At 43.1% G+C, this 20571-nt stretch overlaps 1 protein-coding gene across 5 annotated transcripts in view; it reads right to left on the bottom strand.

Annotated features, from left to right (window-relative positions):
• Positions 1–20571, bottom strand: part of STAMBPL1 (STAM binding protein like 1) — a 53125-nt gene that overhangs the window by 21433 nt on the left and 11121 nt on the right. For 4 of the 5 annotated variants that reach the window (XM_005225366.4, NM_001076129.1, XM_005225368.5 and 1 more), the window contains exon 2: positions 802–884. In XM_005225366.4, the coding sequence (XP_005225423.1) occupies positions 802–831 (30 nt within the window). In that variant the 5' untranslated portion in view covers positions 832–884. Of the gene's footprint in view, positions 1–801; positions 886–20571 lie in introns of those variants that run through there. The other variant, XM_010819757.4, reaches the window with a different exon arrangement.

Below are 20571 nucleotides of genomic sequence, written 5' to 3'. Positions count from 1 at the left end.
TGTGTAGAGGGTATTCAGTCTACTGCTGCCCCCAGGGCGACAAGGTTAGTGAGTGGGTTTGGGAGCGTCATCAGGAGAAGGTGGATGGTAATGGCAACCTTTGTTTATCAAGCCCCAGTGATAGGCTCGTAACATTAAAACTGATTTCCAAAAGTCGTAAGGCACAAAGTACAGAACTGGGCCATGGAGATTATATAATGTCGCTATATTCACATTCAGAGACTGATCTGGGACACATAATAAACCCATGGGACCCCTAGGCCCCTGTTATTTCCTCTCTAGCACATTATTTCTCCTAAGATGTAGTTCAAGAAGGTGTGTACTATGTTGGCTGTAAGGAGAAAAGATGAAAAGGGCAAGTGTTTCAGGTATTTGCACATTTACACAAGGATCCCAAAGCCACATCTCAGTGTTAAACATACAATGTTTCCTTAGCTATTACCACACAAGGTAAACCTCTAATTTTTCATCTGTGACACACGGAGGCACAGAACAGTCGAAGTACCTGTTACAATGTCATCTCTGAAATTCTCTCTGGTGTCGTGCTAAAGAACTACACTCCTGGAACCAAACCAGAGAATTAAAATTTCATACTTTCATGGAAAAAAAAAGAATTATTTTTAATTCTAGCAAAGATGGTTTTATTAGTCACTTCCTCAAAGGAGAGGACCACACAGATGGATGAAAACAGCAAGTGTTTAACTTCTTGAAGTAATCGTGACTCATTTCACATCTGGCATGTTTCTGTTCTTCTTTCTGGGTTTTCGAACCACGTGTAAAGTATTAGTTGGTGCCACCTACCAGGGAGTTCACAGTTAATGGCTGATCCATGTTGTCCTGTCTACAAGATGACGATGTTCACTGTTTCTTCTCAATCACTTCATCTGTTTCAAAGGCAAAAAAAGCAGAGCTAGGGTTATTTCTTGAGAACTCAGGTCTCGTATCCCAAAACCCAGGGTTATTTCTGCCTGAGAAAAAATATGAACCAATTGCAATAAGTTATATAATCATAGACTACTGGAAATTTCTTTCTGAACATACAAAACTGCAGGTGGTTATAAGGTTTCTTGAAGCAGACTTTGAAAAGAGGAGGTATGAAGAGATTTAATTATTGCCTAGTACCCAGTAAGAATCTGCTGGGTGTTATCTTTCTTAGAACACCATGCAAGGTTATAAAGTGGGTTTACTTGCTTCAGAAGGAGAAAGAAGGTCATTGTGACTGAGAGCATGGACTCTTAGACCTGGATCCAGTCTGGGCTTAATCTAAGTCTTCCTGGCTTATGGTGGGTGGAATTCTAAGATGGTGCTGTGATACACCTTGGGATGCTCAGGTTTATATAATCACCTCCCCATGAGTGTAGAGAAGACCTGTAACCAGCTTTTAACCTCAGCAAAACATGGCATAGGTGATGGGACATTACTCCCATGTTTACATCCTGTCATATGGCAAAGATGAACAGAGTTTTGCAGATATATTAAGGCCCCTAAACATTTGACGTTAAGTTTTTATCCAGAAGGGAGATTATCCAGAGTGGGAGACCTTTCAAAGAAAAAGATATTCTTCTGCTGACCTTGAAGACTCAGTCATCATGAGTTCCATAGCTACAGGGAGATGATGCTGCCAAGAATGACGTGCACTTAGAATATGACCTCAAGCCTCAGATCTGATCCTAACCTTGGTCAACACCTCCTTGCTGCCTTGTGAGACCTCGAGCAGTGGACCTAGTTATGCCTGGGCTGCCTAGGCTCCCGACCCCACGAAACTGTGAGATAATAAATGTATGTTGTCTTAACACATGAAGCTTGGGGTGATTTGTAATGCAGCAATAGAAAACAGAATATTTCATCAGGGTGACTGCAGGTAAATATATAGCTTTCTGTACATCTGAATAAAGGGAAAAAATAATAGTACCTGAGTCATGTCCATGTGGTAAGGATTAAATGACCTAGCATATAAAGTGCTTAGAACAGTTCCCAGCACACAGTCAATTTCATATCAATGTTTGCTCTTATTAGAATCCTGATTTTGCAGTCGAGAAAGCTGAGACTTCAAGATGTTAGGTGAATGTACCCAAGTTCAAATACTCACTCAATAAATGCTAGTCTCTTTCCCTTGTATGCTACTTTAGATCAAGAACTGCATTATCACTTCCCACTTCTAAATTTATTTTGGCTTTTAAACTCCACTAATCAATTATGTGATGTTGGACACATAACCTCTCCTCAGTTCCTCATTCATGAAATAAGGGAGCTAAGCGTCTTTCAAGTTATAACCTTCTGTGATACTAGAAACTTCAGAGGTACATTATTCAATCCTTTTGTGCTATTTTCTGGCCTGAATCCATGAATGAAAAGCTTTCCAAGGAAAGTCACTCAATATGTTCCGATCTCTCACCTTCATCCTCTCCAGCGATCCCTGCAATAAACATCAAGCTGTGGACCAGCAGGCTGCAGAAATGCCCAAGAAAGAAATGACCTGCAGGAAGCCCCAGTCATCGTATAGTTTTAAAATCCAAATCAATCCTGGGACCACTGAATATAGGCAATCCCATTGGGGGAATTATAATGGCACCCCACTCCAGTACTATTGCCTGGAAAATGCCATGGACGGAGGAGCCTGGTAGGCTGCAGTCCACGAGGTCGCTAAGAGTCAGACACAACTGAGAGACTTCCCTTTCACTTTTCACTTTCACGAACTGGAGAAGGAAATGGCAACCCACTCCAGTGTTATTGCCTGGAGAATCCCAGGGACAGGGAGCCTGGTGGGCTGCCATCTATGGGGTCGCACAACGGACACGATTGAAGTGACATAGCAGCAGCAGGGAGAATAAGCCAGGAAAAATAAAGACATTACAAGAGTTGAAGAGACAGAACAAAGAGGCTTAGGGAGAATTTGAGGCTGGCTGGAGAGAGAAGAGGACAGGAGATACTAGTCACTCATTGATTAGAGTCTCCTAAAAACAGAAAGTGAATTCTTTGAGGGCTTACTCAGATCTTTAAACATAGCACAAATAATTTAAAAAGTTGGAAACATTAGGAGAGCAGTTCTAAAATCATATAAACCTGAGATGTTTAAAATGCAGGTTGCTGGGACTTCCCTGGGGGTCCCGTGGTTAAGACTCTGTGCTCCAATGTAGTGGGGATGGGGGTGGGTTTGATCCTTGGTCAGGGAACTGAGATCCCACATGCCAGGTGGCATGGCCAAACAAAGAAAGTGTTAGCCGCTCAGTTGTCTCCGACTCTCTGTGACCCCATGGCTGTAGCCCACCAGGCTCCTCCATCCATGGGATTTTCCAGGCAAGAATACTGAAGTGGGTTGCCATTTCCTTCTCCAGGGGATCTTCCCAACTCAGGGATCAAACCTGGGTCTCCTGCACTGCAGGCAGACTCTTCACCATCTGATCCACTAGGGAAGCATCTTTGGCATGGCCAAAGAAGAAAAAATAAAATACATGAAATTCAGGTTCCTGGAACTCAAAAAGATTCTGGATCCATTAGTTTCAAGTCCACCGACAGGCACGGATTGTTAGGATGTGGTCCAGGTAATTCTGCTTCGTGAGACTTCCAAGCTATGCTTTGAAAGACACTGCATCTGAGAATGGATCAAGCAGGATTCTCAGTTTCAAGCAAAGAACCCACAGAATGATAATGGAAGGATCACAAGTTTCCAAGAGGGCCGGAGAAACTGGGCTTGGAGGCTACGTATCTGGGAACATCACCCCAAGTCACACAGCAGCTGTGGCCTGCTGCTTGTCGCTGACGGGTAGGGCAGCCAGCAGCTTCCACTGCCAACAGCAGCTGCTGTCCTGGAAACCACCTGGGGAGCTGCCACACACATTCTCATGTCACTGGTTTCTATTTCAAAATATGAGATGGAAGTGCGTCTGACCGGCAGAACCTCGGTCACATGCCTGCAGCCAGGCTGCAAAGGTGGTTGAAAGTGCAAATATCTTTACTCTTCCATAGGAGGCAAAGTAGGACCTGCCAAGTGAGAAAAGGTAGATGCAGGGCTGGGTGGCCAAAAGCAATGATAAGCGTGCACAGAAATCAAAGCTTTCCATAATGAGCTTTTAGATGTATAAACTGTTTAATTCAATATATCTTAAACACCAGAATTTATTGAGTTGCTATAGATGAAAACCAATAGTTAAACCTCTCTTTAACTCTACTCCACAGAAACAAATCTTTTCAGGGTTCTTAGTAATTTTTAAGAGTGCAAAAGGGTCCCAAGAACAACAACAAAAAAAATTGAAAACCAGCTGCTCTAGACCTTTTATGCAAATAAAGAAAGAAACAAACAAACAAAAAACAAACCTCACCAAGCTACTTTGATAAGCTACTTTGATTTAACCAGAAATACAGAGGGCTATAAGAATCTAAAAGATGAAAAACTTATTGTCAAGGATCGCCTTCCGGGGCTTCCTTGGTGGCTCAGTGGTAGAGAATCTGCCTGCCAGTGTTGAAGACAGGTTTGATCCCTGGTCCTGGAAAAGTCCGCCTACAGTGAAGTGACTGAGCCCCTGCACCACAACTATTGAGCCTGTGCTCTAGAGTCTGGGAGCTGCGATGACTGAGCCCATGGGCTGCAACCACTGAAGCCCTAGCACCCTAAAGCCCGTGCTCTGCAACAAGAGAAGCCACTGCAATGAGAAGCCTGCTCATGAGAACTGGAGAGTAGCCCCTGCTTGCCGCAACTAGAGAAAACCCCGTGCAGCAACAAAGACCCAGCACAGCCAAAAACAAATAAATAAATAGAATTTTTTTAAAAAGGATCACCTTCCATTTGTACCACTGAAGTCTTACTAAAATAATTAGAAAATTGAGGATATAATAAGAGATACCTTACCTCAGAGAACCCAATACCCACAGGAGCAAATGTGACGGATGGCTATATAATCAGCAATACCCATTCTCTTTTTCTACTATAAAAATGTAACTTTTTTATAGCCACCGGGGTAAAAACCTACACTTCTTGGCTTTCTTGGAATCAGATGTGGCCATGTTACCAAGTTCTGGCCAACGGGGTGTGAACACAAGTACTGTGATCAAAGTCTGGATCCTGCCTTTAAAGAAAGGGTCATGGCCTTCACCCATCCTACCCTTCCCTTCCCAGCGGCTGGAATGCTAACCTGCAGCTGAGCCATCTTTGGCTTATGAGAATGAGCCTTAGCGAATCGAGAAAAGGAGCACTCTAGTTTGCTTACACTCAGACCATTATGACAAAGGTAAGTTTCTGTCTTACCTAATACTTTGTTTAGATCTGTATACTGACAAATGCGGTAAGTTTAACCTAAGAGGGTAGTTCAGTATAACCCAAGGGAGACGACTGCCATGACTGCTAAGAATATACCTTCTCCATCACCCTTCCGCAACCCTGGTGGCAGCACTCTGCCTGTCCTGCCTCCACACCTTTGCTTCAGGTACCAGAAGCCACAAAAAACCACTCCTTCCCTCTTTCATCCCCACAGCACACCTAAATCCTGTCCATCCTCTAAGATCCACTTATCATCTACAAGTTTCAGACTGCTTCTGAGTTGATACCATGTTATCCTTCAAACTAGCAGATATTATAAGCAAAGCCCAAAGGCAACATATGGTGGTGATAAATATTTAATTTTGTTGTCACAGTAAGTTTAGAAATTCTAATTTAGTTATCAACATTTAAAAACTGAGAGATTTCATAGAAAAATTCAGATTAAAGCTTCTCTTAAAAAAAAAAAATCAGAGAATCTGGCTCCACTGAGCCTGATACTTGGAACACTTGTTATTATTTGTCTTCTATCCTAAGTTTCTAACAGTGCTTCCTACATAAGGTCTATATATACACTCACATAAATACACACACATAAATACACACACACACACGCACACACACACACGCATGCATGCTCAGTTGCTTCAGTCATGTCCAACTCTTTGGGACCCCATGAACTATAGCCTGCCAGGCTCCTCTGTCCATTGGATTTTCCAGGCAAGATTACTGGAATGGGTTGTCAAGCCCTCCTACAGGGAAATCTTCCCCACCCAGATATTGAATCTGCATCTCCTGCATTGCAGGTGGGTTCTTTATCCACTAAGCCACCTGGGAAGCGCCCCCGCCCACCCTCCACATACAATTTGTTGAACAAATGAAAATGTAATTCCCTTAAAGTATACAGTATACTTCCCATCACATTCCCTGGAAAATAACAAAAGCTTACTAAATATTTGGCTGTAGATCTGTGTTAAAATGTATCTTCCAAAGGTGCTAACCAGCCTTTAAGAACTTACAGGTGGCTCATTTAATTGTCTTAATAGTCAATTTATTAATTCAATCCTATATTCATTCAACAAACATGGACTGAACACCTAGAACGTGCCAGGCATTATTCTAGGCATGTGGAGGTCAGCAGTGAACAAAACTGGCAAAGATTTCTGCTCTTGTGGAGCAAACATACAGAGAATAAACCTGTTCAATAAATAAACTGTATAGAAGCTGGAAGGTAATACGTATTATTGAAAAAAAAGTAAGAAAATCAGGAATGCTGCAGAGGGCATCTGTCAGGCAGCAGGTAATAAATGGCATTTTCAAGATAGGTATCACTTTCAAGGGTTTCCCAGGTGGCTCAGTGGTAGAGAACCCACCTACCAATGCAGGAGATTCAGGAGATGTGGGTTTGATCCATGAGTTGGGAAGATCCCCTGGAGAAGGAAGTGACAACCCACTCCTGTATGCTTGTCTGGAGAATTCCATGGACAGAGGAGGCTGGTGGGCTACAGTCCATGGGGTTACAAAGAGTTGGACACGACTGAGCAGGCACGCGCACACACACACACACACACCCCACTTTGAAGCCAAAAAGAAGCAGGGGCTTGAAGGAGATGAGGATTAGGAAAGAGCCAGTGCAGATGCCCTAAAGTGGCAATGCGTCTTTTTGTGTGTTTGACAAAAAGCAAGAGGAGCGGGGTGAACGGAGAGGAGAGTGGTGGGACATGAAACAAGAGAGGTAAGGAAAGTAAGAGGTCACCACAAGGTCACCAAACAGACTTTCACTTTTACTCAGAGTTAAATGGGGAACTATTTAGGGCTATGGGCAAATGAGGGACATCCATGGCGGTATAATTTAAAAAGTGACTGTGGGTGTGCTATTGAAAACGGAATGTGGGCAGCAAGGGAGGGAAGACGTGGTGGCGCCTTGCTGACTGCAGTGGATCAAGCCAATATGATGTCTAGTACTTCCTCCATTTCCAGCAGAAGGAAAGACAACTTAAGTGCCGTAATAAGAAGCAAATGGTCCTTGAAGGAAGGAAGTAATCCATGTAACATCAGTGACAGGAGAGTTGGCATGATGCTGGAAATGCTGTCTTCTCCAGATCCTCACATTTCAGCACTTATCATGGGAGGGCAGACTGAAGGTGACCTCGAGTGCCAGAGATAAGATAAACCTTGCATTTGGAGGATCAGAAATACACAGAAACAGGACACCCCAGAGGATGCCAAAGGCACAGGGAAAGGACTCGACATCATACCCAAATAAAATACAAAGTCCCTTTTCAAAGTGGAGGCTCTGGGACTTCCTGGCGGTCCAGTGCACTCCCAATGCAGGGGGCCTGGGTTAGATCCCTGGGTGAGGAACTAGGATGGTTCTGTAACTAAGACTCAGCACAGCCTAAATTTTTTTTTTTTTTTTTTAAGTGGAGGCTCCAGGAACACATAGTGCAAAGACAGCCTTTGGCTTCAGCTTGGGTGTGAGTCCCAACTTCAGTATCTACTTGCTAATCATCCTCATTGGACCCTCCCAGGCTCACTTCTCTCATTCACAACTGGGCTCCTCACCACTCCGTCAATTCAGAGTGGTCTGTGCCATGCTGTACTTAGTCGCTCAGCTGTGTCTGACCCTTTGTGACCCCATGGACTGTAGCCACCAGGCTCCTCTGTCCATGGGGATTCTCCAGGCAAGAATACTGGAGTGGGTTGCCATTCCCTCCTCTATACCCTTCTTGACCCAGGGATCGAACCAGGTCTCCCACATTGCAGGCAGATTCTTTACCATCTGAGCCACCACGGAAGCCCAAGAATACTGGCTTGGGTAGCCTATCCCTTCTCCAGGGGATCTTCCTGACCCAGGAATCGAACCAGAGTCTCCTACACTGCAGGTGGACTCTCTACCAGCTGAGCTACTAGGGAAACCCTCAGAGTGGTCTGCAACTAATCAAAAACATTCATCAGGAATGCCTGATTTAATCCCAACCTGCTCCCTACTCTCTGCTCCCAGAAGAGCCCATATTCCCGAAGCTTGCTGCTGCTGCTGCTAAGTCGCTTCAGTTGTGTCCGACTCTATGCGACCCCATAGACGGCAGCCCACCAAGCTCCCCCGTCCCTGGGATTCTCCAGGCAAGAACACTGGAGTGGGTTGCCATTTCCTTCTCCAATGCATGAAAGTGAAAAGTGAAAGTGAAGTCGCTCAGTTGTATCCGACTCTAGCGACCCCATGGACTGCAGCCTACCAGGCTCCTCCGTTCATGGGATTTTCTAGGCAAAAGTACTGGAGTGGGGTGCCATCGCCTTCTCCGTCCTGAAGCTTGATAACATCTAAACTACAGCCTTGTGATACATTTAGCCTGTAAGATACCTCTTGAAAGTTCTTTTTGTTTTAGAGCTCCTGTTTTCTTGCCTTTATCTCTGGACTGTAGGTTCTAAAGACACAACATATTTCCTCTTTGAATGGACCTTTTAAAGTGTAAAGAGTCCTCTCTCTGTTCATCCTCACATACAACACTGTGGGGGAATCAGGCACAGAAGGAGTATCGGGACCATATATTTACAATGAGCACACGGAGACCAACCCAAGCATCCATGGAACAGCTAACAAGTAGCTCCAAGAACCATCTGAGCAATTCCTGACTGTGCCCAGAGGAGGTGGGGCAAAAATCAAATCTCAGCCAAGAGTGGCCTGGGAAGGGGCACAACCCTCTCCAAACTGATATAGCTTTGACTTTTACTCTCTCTATGCCCTCAAGGTATTTATTACACCCAACACCAGGATCCTTCTGGGTTCAGGGTCCTATCTGGATGGCTGTGTCTCAACTGCCCCCAAGGAAATGTGGAAGCAGCTCTACGATCTTGCACTTTATAGCCAGGAGCAAGTAATGCCAAGAATAAGAGGAAAATGTCCGACTGGTTAACACAGTGTTTCTTTTGAGCCTTAATTTTTAATTCCCTTAATTTTCCTTCTTTTTCTTACTGTGTGTGTGTCTGTAAGCTCAGAATCCTAACTTCCTTGCACACACAGAACCAGATTTTCCAGAATACAAAGTATAGAATACAGACCAACCAGGCAGTGAACAGTCTCCTTAGCGACGGGGCACACACGACAGCAGAGAGACCTTGGCACAAACATGTCATTGGCTCCCTGGCACTCCTTTCAGACTGACTGCTGTACAGAACTGGATAAGCAGGTATAGGCTGCTGGCAGGTGAGAGAGGCCAGAACACCTCACGCATGTCCTGGACTCTCATTTCTAATTGGTCAATCCAGCAGTCTTTCTTCTCCCCACTGGGTTATAGTTCACGCTTTCCAGGAAGAAAAGGGTGAAGTTTACAGCTGGAGATAAAGGAAATGATCATAACCCAGGCCGTGGGCTGCAGTGACCTAATCTGATTTAGATAAAAGGAAGCAAAGGGTCACTCCCATGCCTTTAATGACAGATGCAGAAAGATGGAGCTCCTGAGTCACACATTTACAGATTGGGACCTGCTTCAGGAAAAAAGAAAAAATGACCTAAGCCCATTCTTGCTATTTGGAAGGATTCAGACATTAAAACCCAAGATTATTTTTTTATACTTGAAAGTTATTTCTATGTAATATTTGTAGATCAGAAATATGCCATGACCCAGAGGATATCTTATTTGTATTAAAATATTGGTAAGATAAATGTGAAATTTGATCCAAATATGAGAACTAGCTTTTGTTGATTTTTTTATATGCTTGTTAAGTACTACATGCGAGTACTCATTGGGGATCAGGTGTTTCTCTCCTATCCCTAGGAGGAAGTTGTGTTAGTCACTCAGCCATGTCTGACTCTTTGCAACCCTGTGGACTGTAGCCTGCCAGGCTCCTCTGTCCAAGGAATTCTCCAGACAAGAATACTGGAGTGGATAGCCGTCCCTCAACCCAGAGATCAAACCCAGGTCTCCTGCATTTCAGGCGGACTCTACCATGTGAGCCACCAGGGAAGCCCATCCTCAGAAGGATATCCAAAGGGAAACACACCTCGGCAGTGTAATTTAGATCAATCGGCAGGAATGCAGTCGCTTCAGGAAAGATTATTAAATAAATCACCACACCCAACATATGTTTTAAATTACTGTGAGGTAAATCTAGGCCACTCTGAGTGCAATCAAGTCGCACTTTGGGCCATAAAAGAATTATTTCTCATAGTGCAGTAGTTTTCGTTCTGACACCAGGAAGAAGTCGTTGCATAGTCTTAACCCAACAGTTCAGGCTTTGGGGGCATATACCTGTAGGAGATTCCAGCATCTACCACTTGTGAGACAGGAGTGCTATGGTGTCTTAAATTTAACTTTTTTGTGCACTTTATCTTCATCTATTAAATGGAGAGAAATAACAGCTTTCCAGAAGAACTGGAATGGAAATTTATTTAAAGAAACACACAAACAAAATTCTATTATAGTTCCTGGCTTGCAGTAGGAAGATAAAAAAAAAATCAGCCCTTTTTCACAACAAATGGTTAGGAAAGTAAAGTGACACAGACTTTTATTATAGATATCAGAAATGACTAATATCTAACTACTTGCTTCATTGCAGTTAGCTTTTTGCCAGACACTGTCAGTTGTCTATCCAACAGCCGCCCACTCCTCCAACCCCCACCATTCTTCCTGCCAGCAGGGTCCAATCTCACTAGAGATACTCACTTTTCCAGACTCTGTGGCACTCAGGACTTGACTAGTTGACAGTTGACCAAATCTTGGACAAAGAGACAAGAAGGAAGCAATTTGTTGGGAGGACTCTGAGAGACTTTCATCTCAATACAAACAGACTGCAGAACATGTGCCTTTTCATCAGCTGGACATGTGTCTTCATGTAAAACTTGAAATGCAGCAGCCCTCTTGCAACCCAGATGGGTCAAGCCTAAGAGGCAGCTGGTGTGCGGAGGATGGCAGAGGTGGAGGGTGGAGGGAGCCTGGCTCCTTGCAGATACTGCTGAGCTGCTGAAGTTATCTTGAAACCACTCTCCTCTGAACTGTTATTGTGTAAGACAAGTACCATTGTCTAAGGCACTCTTAGGATTCCATAATCTGCCACCTAATTGATACAGGGTTACTCTGGCAATATAGGGAAGTACTGGTATTTACCTATGTGAATCCAGGGGTCAAAGTGGTGATTCTGAATATCAGTAAGACAAAGGAGGAGGAGAATTTTGTGAGATTGAACTGTCGAAGTAAATATTTCTAAGATAGTATTATATTTTTCTTTGATTAAAATATAAATAGTGGTAAAGAATTCACCTGCCAACGCAGGAGACCCAAGAGATCCCTGGGTTGGGAGGATCTCCTGGAGTAGGAAATGGCAACCAGTTCCAGTATTCTTGCCTGAAAAATTCCATGGACAGAGGAGTCTGCGGACTATAGTCCATAGGATTGCAAAGAGGTGGACATGACTGAGCAACTAAACACACACACACAATTCATTATACACTCTTTCTTGGTGACTCAGTCTTATTTCAATGTACCTGCTAATAGCAATGTTTCCCTCTATTTCTAACTTGCTTTCATCTAGAAAATCACTTAGAAAAATTACTTCACCAAACCGCTCTGACTTCAGCCTTTCTCTCCTGTTAGTCTAGGTCAGTCACTGTAATTTAAGCTTATTCGTAAAATCAAAGCTGAACTGGACACAGGTCTGAAGGGATCTCCTGTATAGTCTCCTGTGATTAAACTATATGCTGATTACGATGACTGCTACATGATTTATAATTTGGTTGCTCAAAAATCATCTTTCTTACCTTTTTTCCCCCTCCACTTCCTTCTAGATAAGAGCAAGCTGAGTTCTGTGAAGGTGAGGTAAGACTATGTATATCACCTTTAATTCAGCAAAAGCTATCACAATAATAATACATAGGGCTTCTCTGGTGACTCAGATGGTAAAGAATCTATCTACAATGCAGGAGACCTAGGTTTGATCCCTGGGTGGGGAAGATCTGCTGGAGAAGGAAATGGCAACCCACTTCAGTACTCTTGCCTAGGAAATCTCATGGACAGGGGAGCCTGGCAGACTACAGTCCATGGGTTCGCAAAGAGTCAGACACGACTGAGCGACTAACACACACACAACTAACTGAAAGCTTTCCTTCTCTGGTTAACTGAAATCATGTACTAACCCCCGTGAGCTCAGTCCTCACAATAGCTTTATCAAACAGGAGGCAGTTGAGTCTAGACATTTGATATCCAACCTCCAGGGTCAACCACAGGAGTTCAAATTCCAATTCCAATCACTAACTTCGGGGTCACAGCTACCCAAATGTCAAAGTGGGACTGATAATAGTAAGGAAGGAAAGAGCTGTTGAGAAGGTAAAGTGAGAAAATGCTTGTGAAACCAACGTGGCAAGAGGCTTGGTGGCAGGAAGCACTCAACAACTGATAATGATCATCATCTCCATTTTAAAGGGTAGAAAACTAGAGCCTAGAATAGGTAAGCAAGTGAACTAAGTGGTGAAGTGAAAGTGAAGTCGCTCAGTCGTGTCCGACTCTCTGCGACCCCATGGACTGTAGCCTACCAGGCTCCTCTGTCCATGGGATTTTCCAGGCAATAGTACTGGAGTGGATTGCCATTTCCTTCTCCAGGGGATCTTCCCAACCCAGGGATCGAATCCAGGTATCCTGCATTGTAGACAGACGCTTTACCATCTGAGCCACCAGGGAAGTACAACTAAGTGGTGAAGCAAAGACTTAAAACTAGGTGTGTAAGATCCCAGAGTTCCTACCATTAGTCACACAGTGATACTGGCAATTCACATTTAATAGTTAATGATGAAATAATGGGAAGGTCAAATTCTTGGCCTTCGGATAAGAGCAGTAGCCTTTATTGCAGAAACGAGACTTCAGTTTGGCATTACTAGTATCTGATTCATAGTCTTTTTGCTGCCAGAAAGTAAAAGGGCATCCATTCCCTCCACTTGTTTCTTAGGCAGGATGATTCAATGTCTGTGGACTGAACACCTGGAATACGTAGTTAAGAAATTCAATGTAGGGCTTCCCTGGTGGCTCAGCAGTAAAGAACTGGCCTGCCAATGTAGAAGACACGGGTTTGATCCCTGGTCTGGGAAGATCCTATGTGCCGTGGGGAAACTGAGCCTGCGTGCCACAAACTACAGCCTGTGCTCTAGAGCCCAGGAGCTGCAACTGCTGAAGTCTGCACACCGTAGAGCCTGTGCTCCGCAGCAAGAGAAGCCTGGGCACCAAAGTGAAAGAGTGGCCCCCACGGGCTGCAACTAGAGAAGAGCCTTCAAAGCAATGAAGACCCAGCACAGCCAAAAATAAGTAAATAAATAAACATTAAAAGAAAAGAAATTCAATGCATAATTATCTAACCAAGAGAGTTCAATTTAAAATATTTGCTGGTTTTTAATATAAATTCTAAGTTGTGGTATTCAAATTACTTGGCCATAAGAAAGAATGAAATAACTGCCTCTGTAGCAACATGGATGAACCTAGAGATTATCCCACTGAGTGAAAAAGCCGTATTATATGATATCAGTTATACGTGGAATCTAAACAGTAATACAAATGAACTTATTTACAAAACAGAACAGACTCAGAGATAGAACACAAACTTCCCAAAGGGGAAATGGAGGTAGGGATAAATTAGGAGCAGGGAATTAACAGATATACAATACTATATATAAAATAGATAAATAACAAGTACATCAATGTCACATAACTTATAATGGATGAGAATTAGAAAAAAATACATATGTATAAATGAATTGGTTTTCTGTACATCTGAAACTAAGATGATATTGTAAATCAACTATACTTCAATACAAAAATAAAATAAATTGTGATACTCAAAAGGCATTTCATATGCTCATAAATGTACTAATTCATGATTCTGTTGTATTTTTAAATGAGATGATTCAATTAATATTTTCATAAAACAATAAAAACTTCATAAAACATTTGGAAAATGAATTTGAAGTGCTGGGAAGAAATGCAGCTAATTTGTCACCATAAATTCACAAGAGCCTAATTGTGTTATCTTGCTGTTAAAATACTAAAATTTCCTAGAAATTATGCATTCTAAAGATAAGCTGCCCATAAACCACCAAACTCTAATATCCACTTGAACATACTTCCCTTTTATTGTAATTTGCTTTTAAGAAAATACCATCCAGAAGTTATCTAATTCAATAAAGCATAATGAATCAGAAATAAAATTTCTAAATATCATTTTCTTTGCCTGCCAGATGCCTGAAGCCCAGAGATGAGGTCAGTCCTTGGGCATTATTAATCAATTTTATTTAATTTTCATGTATTTTCTAAGGGCAGTACATGAACGAGATGAATTTAATCCAGCACTATTTTCAAAAGCAAAACCTCTCCTAGAATACCTCTCATCCACCGCTTCTCCAGGGTTCCTCAACCACAGGAAATATTCTAACCGTTCAACATATTTCAGTAGACAGCTGCAGTCACATTTCTGGTTTTGAACTAGACAATCTCTTCAATGCAGTGGACAAAATCTAAACAGGCTGTGTCCCTCCAAAAGTTTCCCTGGCAGATTACTTTTAAATGCTCAAAAAATTCCCTATACTGCCAATTGTGTCCTTAGTCGTTCAGCCGTGTCCGACCCTTTGTGACCCTATGGACTACAGCCCATCAAGGTCCTCTGTCCATGGGACGTTTCAGGCAAGAACAGTGGAGTGAGATGCCATTTCCTCCTCCAGGGAATCATCTCCTATGTCTCCTGCATTGCAGGTGGATCCTTTACCGGCTGAACCACCAAGGAAGCCCCTGCTGCTGCTGCTGCTAAGTCGCTTCAGTCGTGTCCGACTCTGTGCGACCCCAGAGACGGCAGCCCACCAGGCTCCGCCGTCCCTGGGATTCTCCAGGCAAGAACACGGGAGTGGGCTGCCATTTCCTTCTCCAATGCATGAAAGTGGAAAGTGAAGTCGCTTCAGTCATGTCCGACTCTGTGCGACCCCATGGACTGCAGCCCACCAGGCTCCTCCGTCCATGGGATTTCCCAGGCAAGAGTACTGGAGTGGGGTGCCATTGCCTTCTCCAATGCATGAAAGTGGAAACTGAAAGTGAAGTCGCTCAGTCGTGTCCGACTCTGTGCGACCCCACGGACTGCAGCCCACCAGGCTCCTCCGTCCCTGGGATTTCCCAGGCAAGAACACTGGAGTGGGGTGCCGTCGTCTTCTCCCAGGGGAGCCCCTATGTATTGCCAAAATCACTAGCAAGTGGCAGTCCAGCCCACTGTTTCTCTTTGCACACCCCACTCACTTCCTACTTTCCTTCCCTGCAGCTGACATCCCTCCACTCTGATGTAGTTTCCTCTGAGTGTGGTTCCTGGGCCACCTGCAGCATAATTACTCAGTAGAGGAGGAGGGTGGTTGTTAACAAGAAACAGATTTCTATGCCTCACCGAGTCAGAATTTCTGGGAAGGGTGCCCCACAGATCTCTATTTTTATCAAGCGCCCCAGAAGATCTTTATGTTCATTGAAACCTAAGGCTCAGTGCATTAGGAAAAAGTTCTCTAAGACAGTTACCAATAACCTCTAAATGCCTGGCCTTGATCAGCTGAACAGTACCTACTCTAGAACAAACTCCTGCCTCATTTTAAATGAAGTAGAGGTAGTTCCTTTCTCCTCCCACTTCCCTCACCTTTGCTGTTCAGTCACTCAGTCGTGTCTGACTCTTTGCGATCTCATAGACTGCAGAACGCCAGGTTTCCTGTCCTTCACCATCTCCGGAGCTTGCTCAAACTCATGTCCATTGAGTCGGTGATGCCATCCCACCGGCTCATCCTCTATCGCCCCCTTCTCCCCTTGCCTTCAATCTGTCCCAGCATCAGGGTCTTTTCTAATGAGTCAGCTCTTCCCATCAGGTGGCCAAAGTACTGGAGCTTCAGCTTCAGCATCAGTCCTTCCAATGAATACTCAGGACTGATTTCCTTTAGGACGGACTGGTTTAACCTCCTTGCAGGCCAAGGGACTCTCAAGAGTCTTCTCCAGCACCACAGTTTCAAAGCATCAATTCTTTAGCACTCAGCCTTTTTTTACTGTCCAGCTCTCACATCTGTACATGACTACTGGAAAAACAATAGCTTTGACTATATGGACTTTTGTAGGCAAAGTTATGTCTCTGCTTTTTAATATGCTGTCTAGGTGTGTCATTGCTTTTCTTTCAAGGAGCAAGTGTCTTTTAATTTCATGGCTGCAGTCACCATCCACAGTGATTTTGGAGCCCAAGAAAATAAAGTCTGTCACTGTTTCCATTGTTTCCCCATCTATTTGCCATGAAGTGACGGGACCGGATGCCATGATCTTAGTTTTTCGAATGTTGAATTTTAAGCTAGCTTTTTCTTTTAACACACTTTATGTTAAGTCTTTTCTCTTAATTATTCCATGTTTCTTTCAAGGCTTCAATTAAGGCTTAGTCTGAGCACTGTGTCTTCACTCCAGCCACTTTCACCATGGCATCCAACTGGGATTGAGTGAGAACTCAACACTTCCAAGGTTAACTACCTCTTTCCCACAAGTATTCAGTTCAATTCAGTTCAGTCGCTCAGTCGTGTCCGACTCTTTGCGACCCCATGAATTTCAGCACTCCAGGCCTCCCCGTCCATCACCAACTCCCAGAGTTCACTCAAATTCATGCCCATCGAGTCGGTGATGCCATCCAGCCATCTCATCCTCTGTCGTCCCCTTCTCCTCCTTCCCCCAATCCCTCCCAGCATCAGAGTCTTTTCCAATGAGTCAACTCTTTGCATGAGGTGGCCAAAGTATTGGAGTTTCAGCTTTAGCAACAGTCCTTCCAAAGAACACCCAGGACTGATCTTTAGAATGGACTGGTTGGACCTCCTTGCAGTCCAAGGGACTCTCAAAAGAGTCTTCTCCAACACCACAGTTCAAAAGCATCAATTCTTTGGTGCTCAGCTTTCTTCACAGTTCAACTCTCACATCCATACATGACTACTGGAAAAACCATAGCCTTGACTAGATGGACCTTTGCTGGCAAAGTAATGTCTCTGCTTTTGAATATGCTATCTAGGTTGGTCATAACTTTCCTTCCAAGAAGTAAGTGTCTTTTAATTTCATGGCTGCAATCACCATCAGCAGTGATTTTAGAGCCCCCCCAAATAAAGTCTGACACTGTTTCCCCATCTATTCGCCATGAAGTGATGGGACAAGATGCCATGATCTTTGTTTTCTGAATGTTGAGCTTTAAGCCAACTTTTTTGCTCTCCTCTTTCACTTTCATCAAGAGGCTTTTGAGTTCCTCTTCACTTTCTGCCATAAGAGTGGTGTCATCTGCATATCTGAAGTTACTGATATTTCTCCTGGCAATCTTGATTCCAGCCTGTGCTTCTTCCAGCCCAGCGTTTCTCATGATGTACTCTGCACAGAAGTTAAATAAGCAGGGTGACAATATACAGCCTTGACCTACTCCTTTTCCTATTTGGAACAAGTCTGTTGTTCCATGTCCAGTTCTAACTGTTGCTTCCTGACCTGCATACACGTTTCTCAAGAGGCAGGTCAGGTGGTCTGGTATTCCCATCTCTTTCAGAATTTTCCACAATTTATTGTGATCCACACAGTCAAAGGCTTTGGCATAGTCAATAAAGCAGAAATAGATGCTTTTCTGGAACTCTCTTGCTTTTTCCATGATCCAGCGGATGTTGGCAATTTGATCACTGGTTCCTCTGCCTTTTCTAAAACCAGCTTGAACATCTGGAAGTTCATCGTTAACGTATTGCTAAAGCTTGGCTTGGAGAATTTTGAGCGTTACTTTACTAGCATGTGAGATGAGTGCAATTGTGCAGTAGTATGAGCATTCCTTGGCATTGCCTTTCTTTGGAATTGGAATGAAAACTGACCTTTTCCTGTCCTGTGGCCACTGCTGAGTTTTCCAAATTTGCTGGCATATTGAGTGCAGCACTTTCACAGCATCATCTTTCAGGATTTGAAATAGCTCAACTGGAATTCCATCACCTCCACTAGCTTTGTTCGTAGTGATGCTTTCTAAGGCCCACTTGACTTCACATTCCAGGATGTCTGGCTCTAGGTGAGTGATCACACCATCATGATTATCTGGGTCGTGAAGATCTTTTTGGTACAGTATTACCTCTAAGTAAATTCATTCATTCATTGACTGATTCAACATTATTTATAAAGCTCCAACTTCATGCTAGGAGCTAGTGAGAAAAGATTCAGACACTATTCATCTTATGAAACTTATATTCTGCTAGAGGCAGGAAGTTGAGCAGAGAGATGCTAAGATATTAACCATCTGCACAAATAAATCATTAAAACTGTGGTAAGTGCTACAAATACAAAATACAACAGGTAGTTATGCATTTTGGGGGCAAAAATACCTCAGAAGTGGTGACGTATTCTTCTCAGTACTTCAGGAGGACACTGATTTGCCTTGTTACCCGATGTCAAATTCGATCACCTAAGTTACATCTGCCAGGTTTCTTCCCTGTAAAGACACTAGTTTTCCTCTTATAATTACAAAGTATCTTATAGCGAGTTACTTTGAGAAATGCAAATATACTTTTGCCTATTCATTTCAGCATTCAAAGATGATTCATTTCTGAAGCAGTTATTTCTGTAGAGTTTGAAAATGGTGAATTTTATATTTCTGTTCTTCTATATCATTATTCTATATTTATTAGTTTAGTTGGAGTTTTTGTTGAAGATTGTTTAATTTTTGTACCAAATTTTTAAAGTTTTAGCCTAATCAATCTATTTTTCCTTGATGATATCTGCGTTATACATCATTCTTTAGAGGGTCTTCAAACTCACTAATGATAAAAATTTTAAATATGTCTACCAATCTTTTTCTCCTAGTAATTTTATGGTTAGTTATTTTTTAATGAATACCTTTGATCTGTGTGCAATTTATTTTTATGTAAGGAGTATGACAAGGACAGTTTCTTTTTATCATGAGGCAACCTGACCCTGAATCTCTTCAGTTTTGCTTAGCTTCTTGTCTAATTCTCAACTCTGCTCAATAAAGTGATCCGCCCAAACTAGACACATAGTACATTATTTATTCAAATGAAGTAATCTCTAGTGGCTCAGGTGGTAAAGAATCTGCCTGCAATGCAGGACACCTGGGTTCCATCCCTGGGTTGGGAAGATCGCTTGGAGAAGGGAATGGCTACCCCCTCCAGTATTCTTGCCTGGAGAATTCCATGGATAGAGGTCCCTGACAGGCTTCAGTCCATGTGGATGCAAAGAGTTGGACATGACTGAGCACCTAACACTGTTAATAATACCTCAATGAAGCTGAAAAAAACAGAGTCTGTGAATGATGGGTAAACTTACATAGAAAAAAAGATACTGGCAATTCAGAAAGGAGGCAAGGATGCAGCTGTGTTTGAGGTACCGCAGGACTGGACTGAGAGTGGTAAAAAGAATGTAGCAGGATAAATAGCTATTGGGAGAGATTCTGAGGGGAAAATACATAGAGCTTGGAAGTGAAGTGGACAGACTGGGATGCAGGAGCACAAGCAGGCAAAGATACTGTGAATGTTGGCATGTAAGGGGAGCAGAGATGGTGAAGCATCTGACTTCAGAAGAGATTTCTCCTGTATTTCAGTGAATGCCATCAACATCCAATCAGTTACACAAACCCGGGAAAACCTGGAAATAGTTGCCATACATCTCCTTCCTCCCTCAATCCACATCCATTCTATCGCTCATATCTACTGAGTCACCCTCCAAGATAACTCTCAAATCTGCATTTTCTCACCATCTTTCTTCAGAGGAGCCTAATCTGTGTCACTTTTTATTATGTCTGCATCACTAGAATAGCCTTCTAATTGGTCTATTTGTTTCCATCACGTCCCTCTTTGTTTAATTCTACATACAACCGGCATGCCATTCAAATATTGTCATTTCTTCCCTTAAAACCCTTTAACAGCTTCCCATCACTGTCAACATCACGTATCTTTAAAAGGTCCCACAGAGCTGGGCCTGATCCAGCTGCCAAACCACCAGCCTTCTCTGTACCCTCATTTCACACGTTTACTTCCTCTGTATCCTTCCAGGGTTAGTTTAAGCATCTCTTCCTCAGGCAGATATTTTTGGCTATTTCCAGACTAAGCCACACTCTTAGTCATACACTCATGAAGAAATATAAGACAAACCTATATTGAGGGATTTTCTACAAAACAACTGGCCAGTGTTCCGAAAACGTGTCAAGATGATGAAAGACAGACAAAGGCTGAGGGATTCCCATTTCTGACCAAAAGGGACTAAGAAGACGTGACAGCAAAATGCCATGTGTGATCCTGGATGGGACTCTGGACCAGGAGGACACTGGTGAAACGGGAA

Source organism: Bos taurus, chromosome 26, assembly GCF_002263795.3.
Source record: "Bos taurus isolate L1 Dominette 01449 registration number 42190680 breed Hereford chromosome 26, ARS-UCD2.0, whole genome shotgun sequence".
In the NCBI taxonomy this organism is placed as follows: domain Eukaryota; kingdom Metazoa; phylum Chordata; class Mammalia; order Artiodactyla; family Bovidae; genus Bos; species Bos taurus.
The sequence above is the reverse complement of the archived record's forward strand: the minus strand, read 5'-3'. Positions and strand labels throughout refer to the sequence as shown.